This window comes from Apium graveolens, chromosome 6, assembly GCF_009905375.1.
Source record: "Apium graveolens cultivar Ventura chromosome 6, ASM990537v1, whole genome shotgun sequence".
In the NCBI taxonomy this organism is placed as follows: domain Eukaryota; kingdom Viridiplantae; phylum Streptophyta; class Magnoliopsida; order Apiales; family Apiaceae; genus Apium; species Apium graveolens.
In genome coordinates this window covers 143,881,423-143,901,507 of record NC_133652.1, presented here as the reverse complement: position 1 = coordinate 143,901,507, position 20,085 = coordinate 143,881,423, and the positions used below count along the sequence as shown (strand labels likewise).

General features: G+C 37.5%; 2 protein-coding genes and 1 long non-coding RNA gene across 3 annotated transcripts; all 3 read left to right on the top strand.

Annotated features, from left to right (window-relative positions):
- Positions 1-3,702: 3,702 nt before the first annotated feature.
- On the top strand, positions 3,703-5,788 carry LOC141667537 (uncharacterized). The gene is made up of 3 exons (XR_012552662.1): positions 3,703-4,304; positions 5,363-5,453; positions 5,723-5,788. It is a non-coding gene; the product is annotated as an uncharacterized LOC141667537 (long non-coding RNA).
- A 12,804-nt stretch (positions 5,789-18,592) lies between these two features.
- LOC141665508 (uncharacterized) lies at positions 18,593-18,985 on the top strand. The gene has a single exon (XM_074471495.1). The coding sequence runs from the start codon at positions 18,593-18,595 to the stop codon at positions 18,983-18,985; it is 393 nt and encodes a 130-aa protein (XP_074327596.1).
- A 381-nt stretch (positions 18,986-19,366) lies between these two features.
- Positions 19,367-19,738, top strand: LOC141665507 (uncharacterized). The gene has a single exon (XM_074471493.1). It carries the CDS (start codon positions 19,367-19,369, stop codon positions 19,736-19,738), a length of 372 nt encoding a protein of 123 aa, XP_074327594.1.
- The last annotated feature ends 347 nt before the right edge of the window (positions 19,739-20,085 follow it).

Below are 20,085 nucleotides of genomic sequence, written 5' to 3'. Positions count from 1 at the left end.
GAGGCCTTAGATACTGGTTCCGTTCGAGGTGCTAAGTCGATTGCAAACTAAATTTCTCTGTCTGGAGGAATTCTCGATAACTCATCTGGGAACACGTCTGGAAACTCATTGACTACTGGAATTTCTTCATGTTTTGATGGCTCCTGAATTCTATCTATCACATAAGCAATGAAATGCTTGCATCCTTGTCGCAGAAATTTCTTAGCTTGAATCATTATTAAGAACTTCTTTACTTGCCTCTGACCTTTAAACGTCACTAATTTCTCGTCTGATGTCTTCAAAATTACTTTCTTATTACGATAGTCTATCTGAGCATCGTGCTTAGATAGTCAGTCCATTCCTAGAATGACGTCAAATTCTCCTCACTTAAATGTTATCAAATCAGCATAAAATTTATCGCCAGAAATCTCAATCTCACAGTCTGCACATACTTGGTTAATAGATACACGCTCTTCATTTGCTAATTTTATAGTCATAATCTCATTTAACAATTCAACTGGATAATTCAACTTATCAACAAAATCCTGAAAAATAAATGATTGAGTTTCTACCGAATCTACTAACATTTTGGTACATAAAGAATTCACAATAAGTGTACTTGCCGCAACATTAGTGTCGTGAATAGCGTCCTTCACAAACATGTCATAAAATCTAGCTCTGGGAGGTTCATTCACTGCTGGAGTAGATCCCATGATTCTCAACGCGTTACTGACTGAAACTGGTGTCTTGCAATCTCTTGCTATGTGTCCTAGCTTCCCACGCTTGAAGCATGTAAACCTAATTGCTGGAACCTTTCCCGTTTGATTCCTGGTAGGTTGATCCTTATTTGCTGGCTCTCTGGCTGGTTGATTATGGCACTCCCTTGAATAGTGCCCTTTCTGGTTACACCTATAACAGACCACATTCAACTTGTTACAAACTCCTCCATGTTAATTTCCGCATACCTGGAATTCTGGTAAAGCTAACCTCTGCTGATTTGGCTGGTTCACAGTGGCTAGACGGTTTCCTTGTCCTCCGTCGCCCGTATTTTGCTTTATGAAATTAAAATTCCTTTCTGGCTGAAACTTGCCTTTCTTCTGATTAAAATTTGGAAACTTTCCTGCTAGTGACTGTCCTTCATTTCATTCAAACTTTCTCTTTTTACTCTTCTTCTCCTTCTGTGACATTTCACTTTCCATCTCTGTAATCATAGCCTTCTGTACAACTCCTACATTCATGTCTAACTCATATATAGCTACTTTCCCTCTGATCCATGGCTTAAGACCTTGTTGGAATTTCTTAGCTTTCTTCCTACCAGTATCCACATATGATGGTACAAACCTGGACAACTCCTCGAACTTATTCTCATAATCTGTTACTGACATATTTCCCTGTTTTAGCTCCAGAAACTTCAATTACATTTGATCCTGAACAAACTGAGGAAAATACTTCTATAGAAATAGCTCCTTGAATCTATCCCAAGTAATAACAGCTGTACCTTTAAAGGTCCTAACAGTTTCCCACCGGTAGGTGGCTTTATTCTTCAAATAATAACTTGCAAACTCTATTTTTTATTCCTCTCTCACCTTGACTAAAGCAAATGACTTCTCTATCTCCTTTAACTAAATTCTTACTTCAATTGGATCTAAAGAACCCTTGAATTCTGATGGATTCACCGCTTAAAAATTCTTACAAGTTACCTGAGGATTGGCATGTCTCTGCTGTTGTTGGGTCAGGTTGACTGTTTATTGAGCCAAGATCTGGAGAATCTGGGTTATAGTTGGGTCTATGGGACCTGGATTTACATTTTTGTTATTGTGGTTTTGGTTGTTGTTGTTGGTTTCTTCATTCTGGTTGGTAGAACAGGTATTTCTTTTGGGAGACATTTTTTGTAAAGAATCAAACAATTTATTTAGCCTTTAAATCAAATCCTTTTTATGAAAAGTTTTTGTAAAACCGAAATATCTTTTTTTTGAAAACATTTTCAGTTGTTGAACTAAGTAAATTGCATGCTTCTTTATATAATTTAAACAATCAAGTGGATAGGGTACATGTTATCATAAGAGTTTATAACTGGTGCATTAAATAAAGTAAAATAAATCAGGTGCAGTAATGTAAATGACAAGGCTGGAAAAAGAAAGGTACTGATATATATATATATATATATATATATATATATATCAAAGTTTGGTAGTACAAGCGTGAAAATGCTTCAATAAAAGCAAAAGGGTACAACAAGCTTACACACTAATCAGTAAGTCTAGTCTATATATACAAACCAAAAATCGGCTGATACATACTACTCACTAATATACATATAACAACTATCATGGAAACTCTGTCGTCTAACTCCAGGGAAACTCTGGTCCACCAAGCCTCGCTAGATCCTCTAACACCTCTCTGGCCCATCCTATAAAAGCATCTACGCCCGCAAGCTCACAAGTAGCTCCATGCAGTCTAGCCTCAAGTATCCTCTGGTCACATGAATCTCCTCCCAAAGCTCCCTCGCACTCATGTCAACATGTATAGTCCTCACGTTGTGCTATAGCTCCTAAAATTGTGCCAACAGGGCCTCACGCTCCAAAAGAAGAGCCTCATACCGATAATATGGAATAGGGCGCGGCGTAAACTGGAAAGATGAACCCACAACTGAATGCCCAATAGAGTCAGAATCACCAGGTGGGGGTCCTCAAATAGGTGGCCTCATACCCGGGGGTGGAATTGTAATATCCCATATTTTTAGATATTATTATTATAATTATTTGGAATTATTTATGTGATTTTATGTGAATTTTAGTGAATTATATGATAAGTGGAATTGATGTTTGGGTGTTTATATGTGATATTATTTGAGTATTTCAATTTTTATGTGCTCAAAATAAAATATGGGATGAGTCTGTGTGTTACTTTATTGTTAATTTTGGGTAATTGTGGATACGAACCTTATTTGTATAATTAATTATTGAACGACATTATTTTGTTCTTAAAATGATTTTATTGATTATTTATTCTCATAAATGCTAAAATTATTTCTAAAATTATTTGTATTGTTTTATAATTTTATTTATTCGTTTTAGGAATTTATAAAATTTAGAAATCAATATTTTATTGATTATTTATCTTTAAATGATTGCCTGATTTCATCTAATTATAAAATCAGTATTAAATTCAGAAATGCTTCAAAAATCAAGAAAATTTTATTTTATTAACTTTTAAATATTTCGAGCATTTTAAATTTTTTTTTGTCAATTTTCTGGAATTGTTTTGTCTGCACCTCGATCCGTTAATGTCAACTTTCGGGATAAACCGGGTTTCAGAATCTTCGTGATTATCTATTAGTACACGCGTTTGATTTTAGGATGGGTTTGGCTTCGTGTCACTTTCTTGTTGGGAAGGAGTAATGGAAAAAATAAAACAACAAACACAATAACAAACAAAAAAAAACACAGCCCCCCCCAGCTTTTTCTTTCTTCCCCGTCGCTGCTCCCCTCCCCCGCCTCTACTCCACCGCTTCAACGCCTTTCCTCCACCCCTCTTCTTTCTTTCTTTTTCTTTTTGTTTCTTCCGTTCTTTAATTCAATCACCCTCTGAATTTAACCCTCAATCAGGTATATACTCTCATATACATACATATATATATTCGGCTTGATTTCTTTTGTTTTAATCCTACAATTGATGTTGGGAAGATCGCGAATTCCTTGATAGTACGAGAACTGGGCTGCCCCTTGTAATAACATTCCTCCTGTTTCACTTTAAACCATCGGGCTTCCGACAGAGCTCCAGGAAGTGACCTTTCATATTCTGATTTCTCTTATGCCGGAAGCTTTTGAAGTTATAGCCTCTGATCAGACTGCCCGAGCAATTTTCCAGGGCCTATATGGAACCCTCACCACGGAAAAGAGGCCGGCCTAGAATTCCTCTAACAGAGGACGTGCTAGAGAGACGGCGGTTGGCTAAACAGCGCTCCAATAGTCGTCGTTCTGAAGCAACTGCTACTCGTGGTCAGTCAATGGTGATAACAAGTCAACCATCCTTACTTCCAATAAGAAGACGAGGCGGAGGATCAGGCATTAAAGGCGTGAGACCAAGAAAAAGAAAAGAAAAAGGGAGAGTTGCATAGGGGTTCAGTAGTTACGGATGGTTCGAGATTAACAGAACCATACGTTGGGGATCAAGACTGAAGTTGGATAAGATTTCGTATCAGATCCCAGTAACTGCATTAGCGACATATCAAAGAGTTAAGAATAAGAAATTGTGACGTCTTGAGAAAGCATCATGAGATATTTGTGTTTTTGCGAGTGTGACTAACTGCTAAAAACCCAAAGGCAAGTATTCCTAACCTTTCTCCTTAAATACTGCAAATATTTATTCGTTCCTATTCTAAGTTCAGAATAGTTAAACTGTTTTATATTTCGCTGCAATTACTCTTATTTATGCAAGTTCCTTTCACTATTATTCCTTTATCATCGATTGCTCTCTTGAGCAAGTACCCAAAGTGATTTGACATCAAAATACTCCACGGACTGGATGGTTACTATATATATATATATATATAAGGACCAGTGATGAGCTGGATCCTATGGGCCGGAGATGAACCGGACCCTTTAGGCCATAGTTGCCTGAGTACTCCTTATGTTGGTTGGGTCTATGCAGTTGGGTATAGATCCGCACTATATTCTGACTGATCAGCAGATTATAGTGCATATGTTGGTTTCTAGTATCCAGTCTAATTTATTGTTGATCGCCATTGACGGCATTCCTTCTTGAAAAGAAATTATGATTATGAATTAATTTCTTAGCACTCAGTTTCGGGAAAATTACAGTGTTTATAAATGAATTCGAAGTTCAGATTGTTGCTGCAGCATTTGTTGCTCAGTGATAATTAGAATCTTGAATGAATTGGGATCTTCTTAATTATTTAACCCGTCCTTATCAGGCTGGTTTAGCAGGCTAAGTCTATGGAAACTTAGTCGATAATGATGGATACTGAATAGTTAGGAATTTCTTGAACATTGATAAGTATTAATTTCCAGAGTTCGGTTTTGAATAAAGTTTATGATTCAATATATATTCATTGTTTCATGTTATTGTGGTTTACGATATTTCCGTAAACACTGTTTTACGAGTTTTATTCTCGTCAAGATTCAAAGTATTGCTGAAGCCTTTCGCTCAAAAGTATCAAAATGGTTTTGAATATAATTAAGGAATCAATTCTGGGATTCCTCAACTATAAAATTTTATGATTCAGCAATTATGATTTTTTTCTATGTTCTGCGCTGATGCAGATGTCGGTTTTATATCAAAACGACCCTATATATGTTATAATTAACTTGCTGAGCATTTCTTTCGCTCATACTTGCCTGTTTTTAAATTTAACCTCCAGTGAGGATTAGCTTGCGTTGTTTAGCTGCATAATTCGAGGAAGCAAAGAAGAAGCTCTTGGAAGGTGGTTGGTCCAGGGTTTGCGGACTAGTGTAAGTTTTATTGTGTAAAGTTATTTATATTAGATTATATTATAGTTGTATATTTTATTTGGGCCTAGTACACTTCATTTCGAAGTTATACTAGTGGGTTTAGTTTTGAGTTGGAATTTATTGAAAAGAGTTTTAAAAGAAAGTGAGAAAATTTATTTATTGAATTTGGATATCTTGTTTCTAGAACTGTAACCTTAAAAGATCTTGGATTAGTTTGGGGTCATTTATGATAAATATCTTCCGCTGGCATTTATTATTTGATTTAACAGGTTATTTTGGATTGAGGTTTCATCGTGACGACCAAATCCCCTGACCCCGGATTTGGGGGCGTTACAGGAATAGCTCGCAGTGGTACAGTCGTCACAACAGGAGGTAGTATAGCTAATACCGGTGGAAGAGCAGGACGTGGATCAGATGACGGTCCTCTGACTAAAGGCTTAAAATGATCAGATGGTACTGGAATGATAGGTTCTGCCATCTTTTCTATCTGGAAATCACATCGCAAGATAAGAATCTCGAATCACAATGCGAATCGTACTAACATCTACCATACGGTCACACTCAATCTCTCGACATTCTATCTTTCTATTTCTTATTTCTAATCCTAATCCCTCTACCTATTCCTGACAATCTAGGCTTGTGTCAGTGACTAATAAGTGGCATTTTATACCACTTAGAACGTCTTATAATGGCTTGAATTAATGTCTTGAAATCAAGTATTTTGTGTATTTGATGCGTTTTTTCTAGTATTTTGCATTTCAGGGTATAACTTGCGTATGTAGGAAGATTTCATCAAAAATAAGCCTAGGAAGTGCTTGGCATTGGTTGTGGGAAGTTAGGAGCAGAATGTAGCAGAAATCAGGAGCAGAATGTGATATTTTCCAGTAGCCTGCTGGGCGCCCGCTCAGGATCTAGGGCGGCTGCCTGGGAGCTGGGGCACCCGCCCGGGAAGCTAGGGCGGCCGCCTGGAGACAGGAAATTAAAATCTGATTTTTACATTTCTTATTCTGATGGACTTCTGAGACGGCTGGTTCTTGTGGGCTTCTATATAAGTAATCTTCAGATACGTTTCACGACGTGTGGTATCAAGCAAAGAGCAAGGAGAGAAGAAAGAAGACCGTTTAGCACATCACAACAAAGAAGAGGAAGCATACGTTTTCTTGTGATTCTTTTATTCATTGTAACAGTGGATGCTAGTTTTATTTACTTTGAACCTTATTACTCTTGTGACGTACTCTGGTTTTAATAAGTATTTTTATTAGTTTATACTGTGTGTTATTATCATGTTTTCATATGAACCCATGGTGACGATGAGTTCTATCATGGGCTAATCGTGATCATGGGGTCGTAACGGATTTACTATGGATTTCTTTAGTTAGTTGTTTAATACCTTGGTGTGTGATGATTGTATGATATCTAGCATAGGTTGTGCTTATTTGTCTTATGTGCATCACGAACATATAAGATAGTCTGTTAATCTCTTGTGAAGTGATAGTGAATCTTGAGATTTAGAACTTGCCATGCTAGCATAGGTTCATGTATGTGTATGCATGATTAGTGGGTAACTCTAACCGTTTTGCTTGCCCTATGTAATCATAATGAATAACTTGCACTTAAATCGTTATATTGTCAAATTCTGTAGACATATAGGGTCTCAACATAATTGCTACAAAGAGATATTGAAAAAGGTCCACATCATGGTATGCCTGACTGGATGGTGATCACTAGGTTCTACAATGGTTTGGGGGCCCAATCTCGGCCCATGCTCGATGCAGCAGCTGGAGGCGCCTTGTGGGCCAAAAGCTATACAGAGGCTTATAATCTTATTGAAACTATGGCTACAAATGAGCATCATAATCCAACTCAAAGGATGATGCATGGGAAGGTAGCAGGTATTCTGGAAGTTGATACAGCTACAGCTATTGTAGCACAGCTCCAAGCGCTGTCTTTGAAGGTCGATTCTTTAGCCAACTATGGAGTCAATCAGATAGCTATGGTCTGTGATCTTTGTGCAGGTTCTCATGCTACGAATCAGTGTTCTCTTGTCAATGAATCTGTTCAGTATGTGAACAATTATCAGCGACCACAGCAGCCTGTGCCAGCTACTTATCATCCTAACAATAGAAATCATCCCAATTTCAGCTGGAGCAACAATCAGAATACTGTTCAACAACCATATCAGCAACCTGTAAGTAAACAGTTTAATCCACCTGGATTCACGCAACCTCTGCATTATACTCAAAGGCAATCATATCCTCAACAAGGAGGTGCTGCTCCACCTTCTAGTGCTGATTTTGAGGAGCTAAAGCTGTTGTACAAAAGTCAGGCTATTTCTATCAAGACCTTGGAGAATCAAATCGGTCAAATAGCTAATTCCTTGCTCAATCATTAACCTGGCACACATCCCAGCGATACTGAAGTGCCAGGAAGGAAGGAAGCTAAGGAACAAATCAAGGCTGTCACCTTAAGGTCTGGAAAAGTTGTTGATGCTGAAAAAGCAAAAGATGGCGAAGCTGAAGTGGTAGATGAAGAGGAGAAGCAAAAGGAGAAAGCGGCGGAACCAAGGAAGACTACTATTGAACACACTCTACCTGAGGGTAATACAGGGGAGAAACAGCTCTATCCTCCACCACCTTTTCCTAAGAGATTGCAAAAACAAAAGCTGGATAAGCAATTTGGTAAGTTTCTAGAGGTGTTCAAGAAACTTCACATCAACATACCCTTTACTGAGGCTCTGGAGCAAATGCCTAGTTATGCAAAATTCATGAAGAGTATTCTTTCAAGGAAAGTGAAACTGGATGACCTTCATATCGTTGCTCTAACGGAAGAGTGCAGTGCTGTGCTGTAACAAAAATTACCTCTAAAGCTTAAAGATCCAAGTAGCTTCACCATTCCTTGCACCATTGTCAAGTTGTCTTTGGACAAATGCCTTTGCGATTTGGGAGCAAGCATCAATCTGATATCATTGTCTATCTTCAAAAAGCTGAATTTGCCTGATCCAAAGCCCACCTACATGTCTCTACAGTTGGCTGATCATTCTATTATATACCAACGAGGCATCCTGGAGAATGTTCTAGTAAAGGTGGATAAGCTCATCTTTCCTGCAGACTTTATCATTCTGGATTTCGAGGAAGATAAGAAGATTCCCATAATCTTGGTACGACCTTTCTTGGCTAAAGGAAGTACCTTGATAGATGTGCAAAAAGGTGAACTTACTATGAGAGTGCAAGATCAGGATGTGACTTTCAATTTATTCAATGCGATGAAATTCCCTACAGAAGATGAGGAGTGCTTAAAGGTGGATTTGATTGATTATGCGGTAACTTCGGAACTTGATCATGTGCTAATGTCTGATGCCTTAGAGAAAGCCTTAGTGGGGGAATTTGACAGTAAAGATGAGGAAGGCAATGAGCAACTACAATATCTAAATGATTCTCCTTGGAAGCGAAAGGTAGACATGCCATTTGAATCTCTTGGTAATACTGATCTCAAGAATGCTGAGGGAAAGCTCAAACCATCTATTGAGGAAGCACGTACTTTGGAGCTTAAACCATTGCCTGAACACTTGAGGTATGCCTTTTTAGGTGATGCATCTACTTTGCCTGTTATTATCGTATCTGACCTTTCAAGTAGTGAGGAGGATAAGCTCTTGAGGATCTTGAGAGAATTCAAATCGGCCATCGGATGGACTATAGCAGATATAAAAGGGATCAGCCCTTCGTACTGCATGCATAAAATTCTGCTAGATGAAGGTAGTAAGCCGACTGTTGAGCAACAACGAAGACTTAATCCTATCATGAAAGAAGTGGTGAAGAAAGAAATTCTGAAGTGGCTGGAGGCAGGAATCATATATCCTATATCTGACAGTTCTTGGGTGAGCTCCGTGCAATGTGTACCTAAGAAAGGAGGTATAACTGTGGTAGTAAATGAGAAGAACGAGCTCATCCCCACTCGAACAGTTACATGATGGAGGGTATGCATGGATTACAGAAAGTTGAACAAAGCCACGAGGAAGGATCACTTTCCTCTTCCGTTTATTGATCAGATGTTTAGCAGATTGGCTGGTCATGACTATTATTGTCTTATGGATGGCTATTCGGGTTATAATCATATTTGCATTGCACTAGAAGACCAAGAAAAGACTACTTTCACTTGTCTATTTGGCACGTTTGCTTTTCGCAGAGTTTCGTTTGTCTTATATGGTGCACCTGCCACTTTTCAGAGATGCATGATGGCTATATTCTCTGATATGATTGAAAATAATATTGAAGTGTTCATGGACGACTTCTCCGTCTTTGGACATTCGTTTGAAGATTGTTTGAATAATCTTCGTTCGGTGCTAAAAAGGTGTGTGGAAACTAATTTGGTGCTCAATTGGGAAAAATGTCAATTTAAGGTACGCGAAGGCATTATTCTTTGGAATAAATTCTCTAGCAAAGGTCTTGAGGTGGATAAAGCCAAGGTTGGAGTTATTGAAAATCTTTCACCACCTATTTCTGTGAAAGGAATCCGTAGTTTTCTTGGTCATGCGGGTTTTTATCGGAATTTCATTATGGACTTCTCGAAGATATCTAAGTCGCTGTGCAACTTGCTCGAGAAGGATGTGCCTTTCAAAATTGATGATGAATGTTTGGCAGCATTCGAGACTCTCAAGAAGAGTTTGATAACTGCACCAGTTATTACGGCACCTGATTGGACATAGACTTTTGAGATGATGTGTGATGCGAGTGATTATGCGGTGGGAGCAGTTCTTGGGCAGCATAAGAATAATCTTTTTCATGTGGTTTACTATGCTAGTAAGACTCTAAATGGAGCTCAAATGAACTACACCACTACTGAGAATGAGCTCTTGGCTATAGTCTTTGGTTTCAAAAAATTTCGATCTTATCTGCTTGGGACAAAGGTGACGGTGTTCACTGATCATGCGGCCATTCACTATTTGGTTTCCAAGAAGGATTCAAAGCCTAGACTTATTCGTTGGGTGCTCTTGCTACACGAATTTGAGTTAGAGATTAAGGATCGAAAAGGTATGGAGAATCAAGTAGCTGACCATCTCTCTAGATTGGAGAATCCCGATTCTACTTCACATGATAAGACATTGATCAACGAATCTTTTTCGGATGAGCAGTTATTCACAGTTCAGGAGGAAGAGCCATGGTTCGCAGATATTGTGAACTATCTTGTCAGCAATATAATGCCTCCTAATATAAATACTGCTCAAAAGAAGAAGTTTCTGTATGAGGTGAAGTGGTACATGTGGGATGAACCATATTTGTTTAGACAGGGAGCTGACCAGATCATCAGGAGATGTATCCCATTCTGTGAGACGGAGGGGATATTATGAGACTGCCATTCCACAGTTTATGGTGGACATTATGGTGGTGAAAAGACAGCAGCTCGTATTCTTCAAGCAGGTTTTTTCTGGCCTACGTTGTTTGAGGATGAACATCAGTTCGTTTTAAGGTGTGATCGTTGCCAAAGAGTTGGGAATCTTACTAGGATGGATGAGATGCCTTTAAATGTGATGCTTGAAGTTGAGGTCTTTGATGTTTGGGGATTCGATTTCATGGGACCATTTATCTCATTCTGCAATAATCAGTACATCTTGCTGGTAGTCGATTATGTCTCGAAATGGGTGGAAGTCAAGGCTCTACTGACAAATGATGCAAAGGTAGTGTTGGATTTTCTTTATAAGCAGATATTCACAAGGTTTGGAACGCCATGACTGATCATAAGTGATGAGGGGTCGCATTTCTGCAACCGTAAGTTCACTTCTATGATGCAGCGCTACAATGTGAATCATCGTATTGCTATTGCCTATCATCCGCAAACTAATGGTCAAGCTGAAGTGTCTAATAGAGAGATCAAGCGCATTCTAGAGAAATTGTTTTGTCCGTCAAGGAAAGATTGGTCTTTAAAGCTCGATGAAGCTGTTTGGGCATATAGAACAGCATACAAGACTCCACTTGGGATGTCCTCGTTTCAACTTGTCTATGGTAAGGGATGTCATTTACCTGCGGAGCTAGAGCATAAGGCTTATTGGGCGTTGAAGAAGTTGAACCTTGATCTAGATGCAGCTGGGAAGAATCGAACGCTTCAGTTAAATGAACTTGATGAATTTCGACTTCAAGCGTATGAGAAAAATAAAATGTACAAGGAAAAAGTAAAAAGGTGGCATGACAGGAAGCTATCTCCTAAGTCATTTGTGTCGGGGCAACAAGTTCTTTTATTCAACTCTCGTCTCCGACTTTTTCCTGGAAAGTTGAAATCAAGGTGGTCTGGACCTTTTATCGTCAAAACTGTGTTTCCACATGGAGCGGTGGAGATTTTTTAGAACGATTCGGGCCAAGCATTCAAGGTTAATGGATAGAGATTGAAGCATTATTATGGGGACACGGCAAACCGGGAAGTGGTTAGTGCCGTTTTATCGTCAACTTGATCGAACTCCTCTATGTCAAGCTAATGACGTAAAAGAAGCGCTTCTTGGGAGGCAACCCGAGATTTGAGACTTTAGGAACCATTAGAAGTTAGTACCATATCCAAAAACCCAAAAACCCAAAAACATATGAAAATATGGGAAAAACAAAATTTTTTCCCAGAAACCCTTACGGCGCCCACCTGGAAATCCCGGGCGGCCGCCTAGAGTCTGGGGCGCCCTCCTGAAAGTCCCGGGCGGCTGCCTGGCACCCTTCTGTCAGAAAAAATTTTCGGCCTTATAAAAAAAATCAGAAAAATCAAAAAAACATAAAAACCCACAACAAACAACCCACAAACCCACGTTTTCTCTCCAACAAACCCCACTCCTACTCTAATTCTAAACCTAAATCATACCCTATATATACACAAAACACCTCCATATACACTCCCATATACTTTCAACTTCAAAACTCTCTCCTACACTCAAAACACAACTCTCAAATACTTTTTCTTAGTTTCAATGGCATTTAAGAGATCTCGAACTATTGATAGCAGCAGCACTGTTCCCGCTGCTGATTCTTCGAGGGGAACTGCTGCGAGGCCCCGTTTGGTGGATAGGGCTGCTGAGGATGAGTATACTAGGCTTCTGACTAAGCCGATTATGAAGGAGAGGGGATTTTTACCATTGGGCAGGGATGGTGAGTTATTATCGATGATTGGTGAGAAAGGGTGGATTTTTTTTGCGAGTCACCGGAGGCGGTTCCAATGAGTGTGGTTCGCGAGTTTTATGCGAACGCAAAGGCGGACAATAATGGGTTCTGTTGTTCATGGGCTTACTGTTGATTATCATCTCGCGGAGATTCTCTGTGTGATTAAACAGCGACAAAGGAAGCCTGAAGAGGAAAATTGGAATGAGAAGACTCCCGAGGATTTTGATTTGGATTTGATTTGTGCTACTCTTTGCCAACCGGGCACGGTGTGGAAGTTTAAGACGGGATCTAACGAGTATCGTTCTTTTCCGCCGGTTGCGATGAATAGGTATGCCCGTGCATGGAATGCCTTTATTTGTGCTAATATTTTGCCTTCTTCGCATGCACATGAGGTTACAGTTGAGAGAGGAAGGTTGTTATGGGGGATCCTGAATGAGGAGTATTATGTGGACCTTGGTGAGTTCATCTACCAAGGGATTTTGAAGTTTTTGAGGGGGAGGACACAAAGCAATATCCCTTATGCATCTACTGTCACGAAGCTGTGCAGATCAGTTGGAGTTCATTGGCCTTCTTATGAGCAGCTGCAGATGTCGGTCACTCCTATTGATTCATCGACTCTAAATGCAATGCAGGAGGGGACGGGTGGATAGCCCGAAGAGCATGGTTTGGGATATCGTCTTCTAGGAGGACGTCCAGTAGTTGGTGCTACTATGGCTAGGCCCAGTCAGGCTCGTGATGAGGCAGGCTCTTCTAGAGCCCAGGAAGGTGCTGGTTCAGGGATGTCCGATGCCCAGTATAGGAGGCTATCCAGGAGGATGGATGCGATGTACGAGTCGCAGAGTAGGTTTGCTCAGGAGCTCACCCTCACACTTGGGACTACTTTCAGAGGCCTTGGAGCCGACAATCAGTAGCCCGTTTTTGGTGAGGACACTGCTTATCCGCCTCCTGACACTCCACCCTCTTAGGGTGATGATGATGATTTCTCCGAGTAGGTATACCCTGTGTTCCTTTCTACTACCTTCACTGGGGACAGTGAAGATTTTAATTTTGGGTGTGGTAGTTAAGGAGCATATTTGTGTGTTTGTCATGTAGTTGCATATTCATTGTAGTTTAGTTCATATAGTTGCATATTTTTGTCATATAGTTTTATTTTATTATTTTATAGCTTTATTTATCATGTCATTTAGCTCATGCATATATCATGATCCTTTTTGTGTTGCTTTACCAATTGATTTGTGATATTGATGCGAGTGTGGTGATATCGTTAGAGTGATGTTGAATCTTGTGGGTTGACATGCATGCTAGAAACACTTGTAATTTCACTAAGTCTTAGATTATTCTTAAGGACTAGATTGTAGTCATGGTTTGATGGTTTTTGAGGTTAATCTATTGATTATGCTTAGAATTTATAATAGGCTCTTAATGATAAAAGGCATAAAAAGAAAAAAATTGGAGTGAAAATTGGAATTCATTGCTAATTGTGGCTAGGCGTCAATTGGCTAGTAGCCGGCTCGTATTTTTATGCGAGTAGTCTAGGGTTGAGCAAGATGGAGTGAAACGCACTTGCTCAGAAATTTTAAAAAAAAAGAGAAAAAAATACGAAAAAAAGAAAAAAAGTATGGTTTAATGCATAATTGATCACGAGTGGGCTCTTTGTTATTCGAGTTATTATGTTCTTAGGGGACTTTGTGCCTAGTGACCTAAGGCTTTTATAGTCTGGGATCCGCTAACCTAACGCTCGCTAAATGGATTCCATTGCATAAGTCTTTTGTGGACCTCACTCATGACACAATCAAATAAGCATTTGTTTGTTGTGTTGAATAAAAGCATGATTCCGTAATAAGCTCCAGTGATCTTGAAGTGTTATAAGTCATTTTGTGTCTAGAATTTATTCTTCATATAATCATGTGATTGCCTTGAGGATAATCGAGTCATGATAATTGATCTAGTTTCGAAGCATATCTGTTAAGCATCCGCACACACCACGTTTCTAGTTGTATGTTAGCTTGCGTGGTTTGATTGACCTTTAGTTGCCTAATTGCATTTGTTGAGATGTCATGAGTTGGTTGGTTTAGTCATTGTGAGGGGGATCGCTGAATTTCATGTAGTTTGCATTCATGCATGTTTTTACTTTGTTTTTGAGTCTTTGACACTTGAGGACAAGCATCGATTTAAGTTTGGGGGTGTGATAAGTGGCATTTTATACCACTTAGAATGTCTTATAATGGCTTGAATTGATGTCTTGAAATCAAGTATTTTGTGTATATGATGCGTTTTTTCTAGTATTTTGCATTTCAGGGTATAACTTGCGTATGTAGGAAGATTTCATCAAAAATAAGCCTAGGAAGTGCTTGGCATTGGTTGTGGGAAGTTAGGAGCAGAATGCAGTAGAAATCAGGAGCAGAATGTGATATTTTCCAGTAGCCTGCTGGGCGCCCGCTCAGGATCTGGGGCGGCCGCCTAGGAGCTGGGGCGCCCGCCCGGGAAGCTGGGGCAGTCGCCCGGAGACGAGAAATTAAAATCTGATTTTTACACTTCTTATTCTGATGGACTTCTGAGATGGCTGGTTCTTGTGGGCTTCTATATAAGTAATCTTCAGAGACGTTTCACGACGTGTGGTATCAAGCAAGGACCAAGGAGAGAAGAAAGAATACCATTTAGCACATCGCAACAAAGAAGAGGAAGCATACGTTTTCTTGTGATTCTTTTATTTGTTATAATAGTGGATGCTAGTTTTCTTTACTTTGAACCTTATTACTCTTGTGACGTACTCTGGTTTTAATAAGTATTTTTATTAGTTTATACTGTGTGTTATTATCATATTTTTATATGAACCCATGGTGACGATGAGTTCTATCGTGGGCTAATCGTGATCATGGGGTCGTAACGAATTTACTATGGATTTCTTTAGTTAGTTGTTCAATACCTTGGTGTGTGATGATTATATGATATCTAGCATATATTGTGCTTATTTGTCTTATGTGCGTCGTGAACATATAAGATAGTCTGTTAATCTCTTGTGAAGCGACAGTGAATCTTGAGATTTAGAACTTGCCATGCTAGCATAGGTTCATGTATGTGTATGCATGATTAGTGGGTAACTCTAACCGTTTTACTTGCCCTGTATAATCATAATGAATAACTTGCACTTAAATCGTTATGTTGTCAAATTCTGTAGACATATAGGGTCTCAACATAATTGATGTCTATTCAACTTTTATCTTAATTATGGATGTTTGGTAGAATGGTACTAGTACAACGAAAGTTGGCTTTTATCAGTTTCATGTTGTTCAATTAATATCATCACCGATACATACTAAGGGTAATAGTAATGACTATTGAAGGAAGTAGTAATGAAGTTATGATCTCATGTGTGTTTGATACTATTAATTCAAGTGTTATTTAAGTGTTTTATTCTCATAGTTAATTGTAGTTAATAATTAGTTAATCAATCTTAAGTGTTATTGTCTTGACATTGGGAAGTAATCGTACATTAGTGTGTAAGTTAATTGACCATAATTAGTCTGAGTCTCTGTGGGAATGAACTAGAAATTATTCTATATTACTTGCGAACACGTATACTTGCGTGAATTATTAACGCGTGTTTTGTGCCTAACAATGACTTATTACCTATAGCCCTAATACCAAACATGTGATGCCCTCCAAACCCAGGTCAGAAGTTTGGGGTTCACAACACACACACGCAATATATAAACCTGCTTATAAAAATAATATATATTCAATGACCCTACTTACTATAATCCACGGATCACAACAGGTTAAAGTATGCACACAAGCCATAACCTTACTTATTTTACAAACATACCAAAACCCAACTAGTTTAACATACATCTGAAAATAAAACATTCTTACAAACTTTCAAACTCAAACTAAAACAAAAGTCTTCAGCTAGCGTATTCCATCTCAACCTGGAATCCTAGCTCGCACCCTTGTCTGGGGGTCCTCGCTACCAATGGTTTTCTTCTTAACTGGAAAAAAACATAAATAGATTCGCAAGGGTGAGCCAACTAGCTCAGCAAGTCACAATGACAATACTGAGATTAAACAATGATCAAACTAAAGGAATTAAGTTTCTTAATAAGCAATGATTAGAGTTGGATATTCACTTTTATTTTAAAAACCAAGGTTAGGTTGTTGACCAGTCACGCACTAACCCCGAGCAAGGCACACAGCTCTGCTCTGTATATTGGATCCAAGATACACATTGGCCTAATATGACCACGAATCTGGTCTGACCACGAATCTGGTCCACAATTATAAAACAATCCAATTCAATAATAATAACTTAATAAACAATGTAATTCAATAAACAAAATCATAAACAACATTCATCTCAAAGCATGAGGTGATTCACAACACCAAAAAGGTATAACAAGATGTTTACAAGGATTGGCTTCCGGTCTATAAAACAATCAAATTATAGAAGAGTAAGGGTTTCACGCTTACAAGGTATTAAGGTTTGTATTCTAATCAAATTTAAGTCAGTGATCCTTATAGGATGTATATGTATGTGTGGAGTAGTATCGTAAATCTGTGGTTCATTTTTGGGTATTCAACGTTCAATGGTTTACAAAGAACAAAGTTTATGGCTCAAGATCAACAGGAATAATCAGGGTTTAGGTTTGAATACTTCAAAACACTTGCAATATAAAACAGGACTATTCAATTACTTGAAATATATCTTGAGATGGTTCAGAACACTTGCCTTATCTCACTTCTCTAACACTTCACTTGCTCTCGTTCACCGACTCTTATTCGCTGAATATCTGTTTTCCCTTTCTACGCCTCTCTTCCTCTGCTAGACATCTTAAGTATCTATCAAAAATCATTTTCACTTTATTCAATTCATTATAAGCTTCTATCTACCCTTCGTTTCACCCAAATCCGTCTTACGGATCGAAAGATACGATAAAAACCATCAAACAATGTACATATAAGTATATTATTCACCAATTAGATCACATATAACACATAGCACGTAAGACATTCGATAAAAATATTTTTTTTCAAAGAAGATTCGGGGTTAAAATAGTTTTCCAGGTATTTAATACGAATCTTTAAACATTTTTCGGAGTTACGAGTCAACGAATCATTTATAAATAATGAAAAGGGTTCGAATACCCGAATCTGACTTTAAAATCATTTAATAATAATAATTATCGAGCCTTAAAAATAATTTAAAATAATATTTTAAAGCTCGAAACTATTTTTCAGATTTTTTAAATCAAAAGAAATGATTAAATCTAATTAAATTATCAATTAAAATTAAATAATAACTAATTAAATTAATTAATCAATTAATATTTAACTTAATTGACCAATTAAATTATTAATTATTAACAAAAATTAATTAATTAAATTATTCAGATTTATTTTTTAATTAAAAATAATTTTTGGAATTAAAATAATGATTTTTAGGATTTTTAATAATTAAAAACGAATTTCTAAAATTAAAATAAACAGAAAATGTAGTTTTTATAAATTTTTAAAACAGGATTCCAAAATTTGTAATTTCTGGATACCTCAGGGACCTAACTGTATCACCTTCAAAACTACGGGGACCAAACTATAATTTTGTAGTGGTCGCCGTAGTTTTCGTCGGAGGTCGCCGGAGTTCACGATTCCGGTCACCTCAGGCCACCAAACTCTCCAGATTTATTCTACAGGTTATCAGGAACTTTTTCATGTAATCAAATTAATAGAAAAATATCAAAATTATGTTAAATATATAAATCCTTTATAAAATTATATAACCACATAAAAATTAATAGAAAATATCAAAATTTACACTTTATTTTGGACATATAAAAATTAAAATACTCAAATTTTATCACATTTAAACATCCAAATACAATTACCACTCAACAGATAATTCACCAATAATTCACATAATAATCACAGAATAGTTATTTATTGATAGAAATAATTACACGATATATCCTAGATATTACAAAGAGGATTTTGAATCATCATGGACAGATCTCTGGTCAAATGGTGAATTACAACAAGTCAGTTATAACTCTTTCACCAAGTTCAACTGTTGACTGTAGGAGTGTTGTTTGCCACGAGCTTGAAGTTCAAGAAGCAGACTTACCAGGAAAATACCTCGGTATTCCAATGAGTATTGGAAGAAATAAAGTGGCAGAATTCAGTTTTTTAACAGAGAAAGGCGATCAGAAATTGCAGGGATGGAACAATCAGACCATATCGAGGGCTGGTAAAGTAACATTGCTCAAGACGGCTGCTCAGTCCATACCAAATTTCTGGATGCAGTTGCTGTTGATACCGAATGCGGTTTGTGATAAATTAGAAAAGAGAATGAATGCTTTTTGGTGGGGTAAAGGAGGGACGAATTATGGGATCAAATGGTTATCATGGGATTGAATGTGTATGATTAAAGAAAATGGAGGTCTGGGGTTCAAGAAATTGGCGGAGTTTAATTTAGCATTGTTGTCAAAGCAGGCATGTCGTTTAATTATCGAGTGCAATCCTTTAGTGAGCAAGTTTATGCGGGCACGTTATTATCCTCAGTCGGATTTTTTAAATGCATCACTTGGCTCGAATCTGAGCTATGTGTGGAGAAGTATTTTTGAGACACAGACAATGATGAAACATTGCATTCATAGGAGAATTGGAGATGGGTTGGACACCAGGGTATGGAAAGTGCCTTGGCTCCCGGATGTAAATAATGGATATCTCACAACTGAAGTTCCTGAATAGCTGCAACATATACTAGTACACGGGTTGTTAGATGAAAGTCAAAAAATGTGGGATGTGGAGGTGATATCTGAACTGTTTGATGAACAAGACCAGCAATTAATTCTACAAATCCCACTCCCTATACGAGCAAAAGAAGATTCTTGGTACTGGGTGTTGGAGGATAAGGGGGAGTTCTCAGTTAAAAGTTATTACAGACAACTTCGAGGGGAATCTGCAGGTGGTTATAAGCGAATTTGGAAGAAGATTTGGGGTTTAAAGTTGCCTGGAAAGATATTGATTTTGTGGAGAGCATGTGTTAATGTATTTCCAACAGTTGTTGCTTTGAGAGGTAAAAGAGTTGATATTTTTGATGTATGTACATGGTGTCATATGAGTGTTGAAGATGTTATTCACACGCTGTTTAGCTATGGTATTTGATAACATTGTATACTATTCTCCTAAAATTAAATATTTTTCAATTCGATAAAGTTTTATAAATATCATTTGAACTAGTTAATTCCTTTAAATTAAAAAACAATATATATTTTTCTTTAAATAGTATAAAAGGCATTAAATAAAATACTATAATATATAGATATAACTTTTATATGAATAATTCAAAATATTAAAATAATTCAAAATATTTGTACAATATTATCTTGATCAATGAATATTATTTATCTAAAATAATTCTTTTTATAAAGCTAGTTTTTTTAAGTGAAATATGAAAAAAAAATCGATTCAATATATCATTGTAATTTTAACAAATCTCGTGAGATCTCATA